The sequence below is a fragment of the Otolemur garnettii genome, unplaced genomic scaffold (assembly GCF_000181295.1).
Source record: "Otolemur garnettii isolate 467f Iridium unplaced genomic scaffold, OtoGar3 scaffold00088, whole genome shotgun sequence".
Taxonomy (NCBI): Eukaryota; Metazoa; Chordata; class Mammalia; order Primates; family Galagidae; genus Otolemur; species Otolemur garnettii.
The window spans coordinates 7944309-7955801 of NW_003852483.1; the positions used below are offsets into that span (position 1 = coordinate 7944309).

Consider the following 11493-nt stretch of genomic DNA (forward strand, 5'->3'; position numbering starts at 1 on the left):
AACCCGCCACCTTAGGTGTATGTGGCTGGCGCCTTAGCCACTTGAGCCATAGGCGCTGAGCCACTTCTACTACATTTCAAAACTTCATCTATGTACTAGGAAAATATGCTCAATTCTCAGTATCCTTAGTATTGGAAATGAAAGAAAATATGAGGAATTTAACTATTTATCACAGTTTATTGTTAACCTCATTACTTCCTGCTGCTCAGGACTTCCACTGATTCTAAATGCCACTATCAGAGGTACCCCCTGCCCTGTTCCTTGCTCTCCAGAGAATGAAAGTTAGACCTTGTTGTCCAGGGCATGAAACCCTCCTAGTGTACTTCTCCTGGATCACCATATTCCACTCCACAGCTAGTCTCCTCACCTTGCTGAGCTTAACCCACATGGACCCTTTACCTACACACGCTTCCCTGGCTGTTTTAGCCTAGAGGTTTCTCCCATTTTTATAAACTTTTCTATTCTTAGGAGCCTAGCACTTTCATACAACTCAAATCTATGTTGCCTTTTCTTCTTTTAATCCCCTAGAATTTATTGTCTCTACTCCTGATGCAACTGTCTTTGCTATTGCCTAAGAGTAGGACTGAGTCCCACATGGCATGTGGTACAATGCCCATGAAGGGGGTTGAACAGAAAAACATCCCCTAATCTGGGAATCTTGGCCACACCCTGAACCTCTGAGTCAAGATGCCTCTGGGCATTGTCATTGCTGAGTTGTCCATTTTCCAGCACTGAGCTTCCATTTGACCTGGATCATACCACTCCTGAGGCCAGCAGAAACAAAGTAGAAAAACTGTTTTGTATAAAGGCCTTTCTTGGTAGCTCACTCTGAACTCATGAAGAACTTTTGATCATCTTTCTCTCAAAGCTTCCATTTGGCTGCACTCTGTGCCAATAAGTGAATAACTATGATGAGAATTCACTGCTCTGCTTTATTTCTGACTCCCTTGTTCAGAGATTGAAGGTCTGCCAGGGAAAGAATGTTCCTTTCTGTGTCCTAGAAAAAGAAATCACTCACTGCATTAAACTCCCACCCAACCCATATTGTGCTGCCACTTCTTACATATATGTCTCTGCAGTGCTTCCACTGACCTTCTACAACTTTCTACTTGCCTATCTGAATTCCAAGTTCATGCCCAGCCACTGTGGCCTCTACAGAGACTTGCCTGACTCTTTCCCCTATCTTCCTCCTCCTCTCCCTTGCTTCTGTTCCTTATACACACTTTTGTGATATAGCATTTCAGTGATTTCTTTTCAGGTCTGCCTCTCCATTGTTCCATGCATTTAGTCCTGAATGAATTGAACATCTGGGATGTACAAGTACTCTGGAAAAGTCTCTATGGGAGATACAAAGATAAAGAAACCACAACATCTGTCCTCCCAATAAATACATCTCACATGACACTTTGAAAGGCTATAGAAATTGCATGGTTTTTCAATCATATTAATATTCTGATAATTTTATTTTTTACAGACTTAAATCAGCTGGTCACCTTAGAATTGGAAGGAAACAATCTCAGTGAAGCCAATGTCAATCCCTTAGCTTTCAAGCCTTTGAAGAGCCTATTGTACCTGCGTCTGGGAAAAAATAAATTTAGAATTATACCACAGGGTCTTCCTTCTTCTACTGAGGTAACATTATCTTTTTGCAAATGTTTCACATATATTTTATTTTGAATATAGTATACTACAACAAAACAATAAATCTGAAAAGCCTTGTGATATTGTTAAACTGAATAGAGTTTTGGTGAGACATACAGAATTTACTATAATGTGAGCATATTTTTTCTTCCAACAATATAACATTATGAGTCAAACTTATAATTACTAATAGAGACCCCTGGCAAAGTGAAAAATGATACTGCTGACATCTCTTGTTGGGAGTGGGGAAGAGGAACTGGGAATTTAAACAGAAACCACAAGGTGCTCTGACTTGCAGGACAGTTTAAACTGTTCCAGACCAGAATTATGAAGCTCAGCATAGACTAAGCTCAAATCCTGTTAACACTACACTTACAAATTCCAGGTAAAACCACAGACACTCTGAACTAACAATAACTCTGCCTGGATGCAAGTGTTGACTCTGTACCTTACAAATTTTGACCAATTCCTATAAACATTGTTCTGTGACTAACTCTAGGCACAAAGCCCCATCCTTGTTTCATTTTCCTCTAGAGTCAGGGTGTCTAATCTTTTTTTCCTCTGCTGGAGATTGGAAGTATAAGAGTTGGCTTGGCACACATTAAATACACAAACATTAATGAAAGCTCATCAGCAAAACCAAAGTTCCGTGCATAGTTTTCTAGATATCCAACACCACAGATATGCAAAATAGTCCTCAAAACTCAGTATGCCATGGCCGGGCACTGTGGGTCACGCCTATATTCTCAGCACTAGGGAGGCCGAGGCGGGTGTATTGCCTGAGCTGAGGAGTTTGAGACCAACCTAAGCAAGAGCGAGACCCCCTGTTGTGGCAGGCACCTGTAGTCCAAGCTACTTGGGAGGCTAAGGCAAAAGGATCGCTTGAAACCAAGAGTTTGAGGTTGCTATGAGCTAAGATGCCATGGCACTCTGTCCAGGGTGACCAAGTTAGACTCTGTCTCAAAAACAAACAAACAAACAAAAACAGGCTGGGCACAGTGGCTCATGCCTGTAATCCCAGCACTTGGGAGGCAGAGGTGGGTGGATTGCCTGAGCTCACAGGTTTAAGACTGGTCTGAGCCAGAGCGAGACCTTGTCTGTAAAAAATAGCTGGGCATTGTGGCAGGTGCTTGTAGTCCCAGCTTACTTGGGAGGCTGAGGCAAAAGAATTGCTTGAGCCCAAGAGTTTGAGGTTGTTGTGAACTATGGTGCTATGACATTCTACCAAGGGTGACAAAGTGAGACTTTGTCTAAAAAAAAAAAAGAAAAGAAAAGAAAAGAAAGAAAAAAAGAAAATACTTAGGTGGCGCCCATAGCTCAGTGGGTAGGGCACCGGCCACATACACTGAGGCTGGCAGGTTCGAACCTGGCCTGGGCCTGCTAAACAACAATGATAACTGAAACCAAAAAATAGCCAGGTATTGTGGTGGGCACTTGTAGTTCCAGCTACTTAGGAGGTTGAGGCAAGAGAACTGCTTAAGCCCAAGAGTTTGAGATTGCTATGAGCTGTGATGCCACAGTACTCTGCCAAGGGTGACATAGTGAGACTCTGTTTCAAAAAAAAGAAAATACTTAGGTCCAGAGGACCTATAAATACTAGCAGACCCAGCTGGTTTCTTTACCTGAGCTCTAATTATCCTATACCACATGATCATCGAGCCAGAAGTCAGGATGGAGCTTCCCCTGGCTTATGGCCCCAGTTAGCTCGCAAAGAGTATCATTTATTGTGTATGCTGCTGTCATGGCAACTATGCTCCCTCTTATTTCTAGGTTAAGAAACATAGCTACATAACATTGGCACTTATCACTACCTGGCTTTAGATCATAATCACCTGGGTTCTTAGGAAATACAGACTGCCAGACCTATCCCAGATATGCTAAATCACACTCTTTGGAGGACAGGGCCAGAAATTTATAATTTTTTAAAAAAAATTGAAAATGTTAATAGATAATGCACATATATGATAAAACACACACACAACTTAGATAATACAGAAAGCAATGTGCCTCAGCCCCTGCCTAAACTTCCTATCCTGGCTTCTGTACATACAAAAGGATCCAGTCTCACCACTGTGGGAAGCACCGGTGCACAGTGCACAGCACACACTGTAAATCCTTCTCAAGTTCCTGCTGCATGCCTGACTCATTTACTCATACATCCTCAAGGTTGTTTAATGTCATTCTTTCCTAGAGCTGCAGAGTTTTCAATGTATGGGCAGGTATGCCAGAATTTATTTAACTAGTCTCTTACTGGTGTACATTTAGGTTGGAATTTATACTTTAAACAAGTCTTTTGAGGCGATTCTAATACTGTATATAAGCAAATTTGGGAACCACTGACCTAGCTCACTTGCTAAATACTTATGAACGTAAAAGCAAAAACCTGAAAATTGCTTTACCTATTTCTAACAAATACCAAAATTAAGAGACAAAGTGCGGCTCGGCGCCTGTGGCTCAATCGGCTAAGGCGCCAGCCACATACACCTAAGGTGGCGGGTTTGAATCCCCAGCCTGGGCCCGCCAAACAACAATGATGGCTGCAACCAAAAAATGGCCAGGCGTTGTGGCGGGCGCCTATAGTCCCAGCTACTTGGGAGGCTGAGGCAGGAGACTCGCCTGAGCCCAGGAGTTGGAGGTTGCTGTGAGCTGTGATGCCAGGGCACTCTACCCAGGGGGATAGCTTGAGGCTCCGTCTCAAAAAAAAAAAAAAGAGACAAAGTGGGGGAAATTACAAGAGCAATAGAAAGTTGCACTCAAGATACAATGCCACTCCTACTTCTGAATTCCAAAAAGAACGCAAGGAGAGTTTATCATTCAGATCCTGTAGAGAAAAACTCCCTCTAATGCCAACTAAACTTAACTTCAAGGAGCTAGCTATTAAAAGCTTGTACACAGTTCTAGCAAATTGAGCCCTGGCCTTAAATTAAGGCTATTAATTTTAGCTAAATTAATTATAATACAAGCAAGTCTAAAAACGTAGGCCTAATAAAATTACAGATCACATGGGTTGGTGAAAAGTAGGTTGCTCTGGAGCTGGAGGCTTGGTTAGGGTTAGCCCTGCTCAGCATTAGCCACATAATCTCGGGTGAGCTTCCCCATCTCTCCAGGCCTGAGTTCCTCCACTGGTAAGTGGGGATAAAAATTTCTATCTCATTTCCAGAACTTTGGAGCCCAAATGAGATAAAACTTATGTGAATAAGTTTCATAAATTAGAAGGCTTTCTACAATTATTATGGTATGCTATATCTTACAACATACTAAGGCTAAAAAAATTTTTAAAAATTCATTTCACAGGGTGGTACCTGTGGCTCAAAGGAGTAGGGTGCTGGCCCCATATACCAGAGGTGGCAGGTTCAAACCCAGCCTGGGCCAAAAATTGCACACACACACACACACACACACACACACACACACACAAAACCAAAAACAACAACAACAAAAAAATTCATTTCACAGGCTGGGTGTGGTGGTTCATGCCTGTAATACTAGCATTCTGGGAGGCCCAGGTGGGTGGATTGCCTGAGCTTAGGAGTTTGAGACCAGCCTGAGCCAGAATGTGACCTCATCTCTAAAAAAAATAGCTGGGCGTTGTGGCAGGCACCTGAAGTCCCAGCTACTTGGGAGTCTGAGGCAAGAGAATAGCTTAAGTCCAAGAGTTTGAGGTTGCTGTGATACCATGGCATTCTACTCAGGGTGATAAAGTGAGAGTCTGTCTCAAAAAAAAAAAAAATTAATTTAATTCTAAATCATGACAGTACATTTTATTTTATTAATTGGTTATAAAATTTGATAATTTAAAAGTAAGATTTTACTTGAAAGAACTATAAAAGACTTTAGATAGTATTAATGAGAATAGTCTATGTTACTGTTTACCTCCACGATACTAAATATATTTATCAACAGAAAAGAAAGACAAATAATAGTTTTTTTCTCTTAATTATAGGAATTATACCTAGAAAATAATCAAATTGAAGAAATAACTGAGATTTGTTTCAATCACACCAGAAAAATCAATGTCATTGTGCTACGTTATAACAAAATTGAAGAAAATAGGATTGCTCCTTTAGCTTGGATAAATCAAGAGTAAGTATATGTTAAAATTTAACTTTATTGGACTAGTTTTCCTTTTTCTATAATTAAATAGACTATGGAAACTGGGGTTGAGAAAAGTTAGGGAGGTAATGACACCCAAAGGCTGGGAGATAGTATTCTTTCTCAGTGAACCCTTGCCCCACGCCCAAACTCAGCTATTCCATGTATTTCCAAACTGTTCATTACATGGCTGGTGTAGTTAGAGTTACTACAGCTGCTGCCACCACCAAAATGCCTAGTGGATACCCTGCCATGTGCCAAGTGTGGAGCTAGCAAGAACTGAGCCTAGCCATCTGACCCCAAGTGGCATCTGATCATAATGATCTAGTGCCACTCTAGCTCTATCTACCCCAGAGGCTGTCAGGAGGTTTAAAATGAGATAAACTCTGGCAGACAGTGAGGAAGAGACAGGCCATACTCTTCCTCCTCATTATCATTAGATGGAAGCCCAAGGATCCAAAGCCCAGGGCTGTCCTCCTACCATACCACCACCTTTTCTCCAAATGATTTCTTTACTTCGAGTCTTAGAAAATAGACTGAAAAATGCTTGGCTTGACAGCAAAGGCAGAAAGCAGACTCCATCTTCCTGGACAGGCATCATTATTAGCCTCTGGGTGCAGCCCTCAGGGAAGGAGTCAGAGGTAAGAGCCTTGGCAGCAAGTCCAGCAGTCCACCTAGATCTGGAGTTGTGTGCCCTGGGAACTGTGTGCCTTAGAAGCAGGATGGAGAGGCCAATTGGCATTAGCAACATGTGGGGCTGAAAGTGGGACTAAGTCCCCTGTGGATAGGGTCTTCAACTGATGAAAAGAAGGGGTGGGGCAAAAAACACAGAAGACTCAAGTGAGGCTCTTAAATCAAACAGGGAATTCGGCCAGGTGCAGTGGCTCATGCCTGTAATCCTAGCATCCTGGGAGGGTGAGGTGGGAGGATCACCTGAGATGAGGAGTTTGAGACCAGACTGAGCAAGAGCAAGAACCCTGGTCTCTACAAAAAAAAAGAAAAGAAAAATTAGCCAGACATTGTGGAGGGTGCTGATAGTTCCCGCTACTCAGGAGGCTGAGGCAAGAGAGTCACTTAAACCCAGGAGTTTGAGTATGAGGTTGCTGGGACCTAGGCCAACACCATAGCACTCTAGCCCAGGGCAACAAAGTGAGACTCTGACTCATAAAAACTGGCCTTTTCAAAATTTAAAGCTGCCAGTCACTATCTCGATGTTCCCTACCCTTCTGAATGTTTTCTTGCTTGCAGAAATCTAGAATCCATTGACCTCTCCTACAACAAGCTCTATCATGTCCCCTCCTATCTACCCAAGTCCTTGCTACATCTCGTGCTCATCGGAAACCAGATCGATCGGATTCCTGGCTATGTGTTTGGCCATATGGAACCAGGCCTGGAATACCTGTACCTGTCATTTAACAAACTCACTGATGATGGTGTTGATTGTGTCTCATTCTATGGGGCATATCATTCTCTGAGAGAATTATTTCTGGATCACAATGACTTAAAATCTATACCACCTGGAATACAAGAAATGAAAGCACTACATTTTCTGAGGCTGAACAACAACAAGATACGGTAAATTTTGGCTTTTTCAAGTATCAATTTAAATTGTGGTTGGCGAAATATATGATTAAACAACCAGTATATAATCTCTAGGGTTTATTTTAAGGAAAAAATGTGCTACTAAAACAAGATTGGTACATGTTAATAATTAATGAAATTGAGTGTGCTCAGAGGTCACAGACAGGAGTGGGAGAGAGGGAAGAGGGGGGAGAAGGAGTGGATAAAGAAGGAAAGAAGGTGCCATTGCTCTCTGTAACAACCAACTCTCCTAGGAACTACCATAATAGAGCAAGAATTCACTCACTGCCCCTTCCCCATTCAAGTGATCACATTAATCTATTCATGAGGGATCTATCCCCATGACCCAAATACTTCCCACTAAACTCCATCTCCAACTTTGGGGATCAAACTTCAACATGGTATTTGGAAGGGTCAAACAAACCAAACTACAGAACTAAATGTGTGTATTTTTCCTACTCTTTGATTTGTAAAATTAATTATCAGTATATCCTGTATATTATTCCATATCAGTACACAGAGAATTTCCTCATTCCTTTCTACAGCTGAATATTATGCAGATGTACTGTATTTTATTCAATCTCTTCCTTATTGACAGACATTTGCTTGTTTCTATTCTTTTACTAATACAATGTATAATTTCGTATAAATGTCATTTAAAAAATTTTCTCACTTTATCTTTGGGTTAGATTCTTAGAATTGTGATTGCTGAATGAAAGGTAAAATGCATATGTAATTTTACTAGTTATTGCCAAACTCCTCTTCATAGGAGTTACATTATTTCATTTCTTTTAGTGATGTTTGATCCTCTCAGTCTCATCATCATAATATGTTAGTGAGTTCTTTGATTTTAGGTTTTGGGGCAAATCCGATTAATTGAGAAGTCACTAAAGTTTTAATGTGGATTTTTCTTATCATGAATGCAACTGAGCATCTTTTCATGACTACATATCATTTTCATTTATTCTTATGTAAACTAGTTACCTAGTTATTTTTTATCTTTGCTCTTTTCCATTTATCTCATAGATTTCTGGTAGGTCTTTGTATATTACCCTTTTATCTGGTGATATACATTGCAAATATTTTCTCCTTGTTTGTCATCCTTCTTTTATTTATTTATTTATTTGGAGACAGAGTCTCACTCAGTCACCCTGGGGTTGAGTACCCTGGCATCATAGCTCACAGTAACTTCAAACAGAGTGATTCTCTTGCCTCAGCCTCCAGAGTAGCTGGGACTACAGGTGCCTGCCACAACACCCGGCTCTTTTTTAGAGACAGGGGTCTCACTCTTGCTCAGGCTGGTCTTGAACTCTTGAGCTCAAGCAATCTGCCTGCCTCGGCCTCCCAGAGCACTGGGATTACAGATGTGAGCCACCATGCCCAGCTGGCTCATTTGTCTTTTAACTTTGCATTTCTTTAAAACCTATAGCCAATTTATAAATCTTTTCTTTCGGTGCTTCTATTTTTCTTTCTTTCTTTTTTTTTTTTATTGAATGGTAACTATGTACATTAATGCACTTCTGGGGTATAGTGTGGAGTTTTCACATGCAATCCGAAATACTTCCAGTCAACAGAGCCTTTATGTCATTTTCTCAGTTATTGTTTTAAAATGTTCACATTCTACTCTTAGAAAGATTCACTTATACCCCTGTAAGATAAACCTCAGAAGTGATCCCTCCAATCCCCCTCCCTCCACCCAATCCCCCCTTCCTTCTCCCCCGCCTTCTATTTTTCAAATCACAAATAAGAAGACTTTCCCTGCTCACAGGGTGTGCCCAGACTCCATTCTAGTGGCTTTATTTTTCACATTTAGATCTTTGATGCAGTTGAAATTTATCCTGGTGTATAATATAATAAAAGGATCCAACTTTAAGAATGAAAGAATTATTTTCTTTAACAAATGTAGAACTTAATTCCTAAATGAAGGCAGATTATTACTTGGACCATGTGTGACTTGCATGTCTATTTTTCCCTAGGAATATTCTTCCAGAACAAATTTGCAATGCTGAAGAGGATGGCGAGTCAACTCTGGAACATCTTCATCTTGAAAACAATTATATTAAAACTAGAGAAATACCATCCTATGCATTTTCATGCATAAGATCATATTCGAGTATTGTTCTTAAACCACAAAACATCAAGTAATTCCAAGTTTTCCTTTGTCATTTATAAATTTTACTCATGTATTTGTAGTTACATTTGTCATCAATAAGAGAAACAGAATCATGATGTCATACTCAGTATTACTATGCTAGTCAACCTGATTAGCCAATGTATAAAACAACCAAAAATATAACTATGAGGAGTTTTAGTAAAAGACAGTTTCCCACCTCTAGAAAAAAGCCATCTCATTAAAATAGGATGCTATGCAGGCCGAGCTAGATCAGCAGAATCTGGAGCAAAATAAACATTGTCCTTTATAATCAACCTGAGTACTGCTATTAGCTAACTCCCTAAGTCCCTTCAAAAATTAAGTATGTTACAATTTAAGATCAAGACTCACAAAGGTAGGAAAAAAAAACAGGTAAAATTTGTGAACTAGTGTTAATTATGTTAAAACAATAATTTACTAATTTTCCATATGACCCTGTGCTATAATTACTGGTATAAATATACCTAAATACTGAGTTAGCTTTAATTCCTTCTAATAATTACATATGTGAAAGTAAAACACTATTGTGATGTAATGTTAATTTTTTTGTTTTGATAATTATACTATGATTATGTACATCATTAACATAGGAAAATGGCAGAGGGGCTACATGAATGCTATACTATTTTTGAAACTTTTCTGCATTTCTAAAAATTTTTAAGTTAAAAAACAGTATTTTAAAATCACCTCTTAAGATCAAAACTGTTTGCAGCGGTTCTCAACCTGTGGGTTGCGACCCACAGGAACTGTATTAAAGGGTCGCGACATTAGGAAGGTTGAGAACCACTGGTTTATAGAAAGCAGTGGAGTCTAGTTAAAATATAAATTAAAGCCAGGCTTGGTGGCTAATACCCATAATCCTGGCACTTGAGAGGCCAAAGTAGGATGATTGAGGCCAGGAGTTTGAGATCAGACTGAACAACATAGTGAGACCTCATCTCACAAAAAATTTAGAAAATTAGCAGGGTATGGTGGCAGGTATTTGTCGTACCAGCATGTGGGAGGCAGAGGTGGAAGGATGACTTGAACTAAGAAGTTTGAGGCTTCAGTGAGCTAGGATGGCACCACTATACTCAAGCTTGGGTAACAGATTGAAGCCTTATTAAAATAAGCAAAACACCCAAACCAATTAGTCTAGACTATACCCTTGTGAAGGAAAATCTAACGCATGAATTTTTGAAAAATTTTGCTCCACTGGTTGACATCTATCTCCTTTCCTCTAATATGCTGAAATGTATCTTTTATTCAATTCAAATGAACATAAAGCTATTAGTGTTTACTGTGTAGTAGGTCCTACCAAAACTATACATTAAAATTTTTATAACATGAATACCTTTTATTTTTGCATTGCTAAAATAATTTATAAGACACATGTAGAAACTATGGTGACTTCTTTTGTTAACTCAGTTTGGTCTTGAAAAATATACCAGGCTAGGAACTTGGCCCTCTGGGCAGGTTATTCTCCCTTTTAACCTTTGGTTACTTAATCTTTTAATAGTTCTCTTACAACCAGAGAAACCTTCCAGCCACACTTCACAGGGCTGTTATGATGTTAGAAGAGAAGAATGGAAAACATTTTGAAAGTATGGTGTATATAATGAGTGTAGTTATTATCAATATTTCATATAAATTGGAGAGGAACCAGCATTTTCGACCACAATTGACAATTTCATGAGGACTTACAATTTCACAGTTGTAAAAGTTTGATTTACTTCATTTGAACTAAAGTTATTTCTAAGCCCTTGTTTCTTTTTTTTTTTTTTGCAGTTTTTGGCCGGGGCTGGGCTTGAACCCGCCACCTTCAGCATATGGGGCCGGCGCCCTACTCCCTTGAGCCACAGGTGCCACCCTAAGCCCTTGTTTCTAAAGTCCTTTTCTTAATATCTAGGATTCTGAGATTACAACATGAACAAGAATAATAATACAAAGATAAGGCTCAGCGCCTATAGCTCAACCGGCTAAGGCGCCAGCCACGTACACCTAAGGTGGCAGGTTCGAATCCCCAGCCCGGACCCGCCAAAACAACA

At 39.9% G+C, this 11493-nt stretch overlaps 2 protein-coding genes across 3 annotated transcripts in view; one reads left to right on the forward strand and one right to left on the reverse strand.

Moving 5' to 3' along the window:
• The window catches only part of ECM2 (extracellular matrix protein 2), a 41032-nt gene extending 31073 nt beyond the window's left edge, over positions 1-9959 (forward strand). For both annotated transcript variants that reach the window (XM_003795042.2, XM_003795043.2), the window contains exons 7-10: positions 1475-1632; positions 5585-5724; positions 6982-7308; positions 9291-9959. In XM_003795042.2, coding sequence (XP_003795090.1) covers positions 1475-1632; positions 5585-5724; positions 6982-7308; positions 9291-9459 — 794 coding nt within the window. In that variant the 3' untranslated portion in view covers positions 9460-9959. The remainder of the gene's footprint in view (positions 1-1474; positions 1633-5584; positions 5725-6981; positions 7309-9290) is intronic.
• Positions 1-11493, reverse strand: part of CENPP (centromere protein P) — a 250447-nt gene that overhangs the window by 84852 nt on the left and 154102 nt on the right. The gene's annotated exons all lie outside the window — the stretch shown is intronic.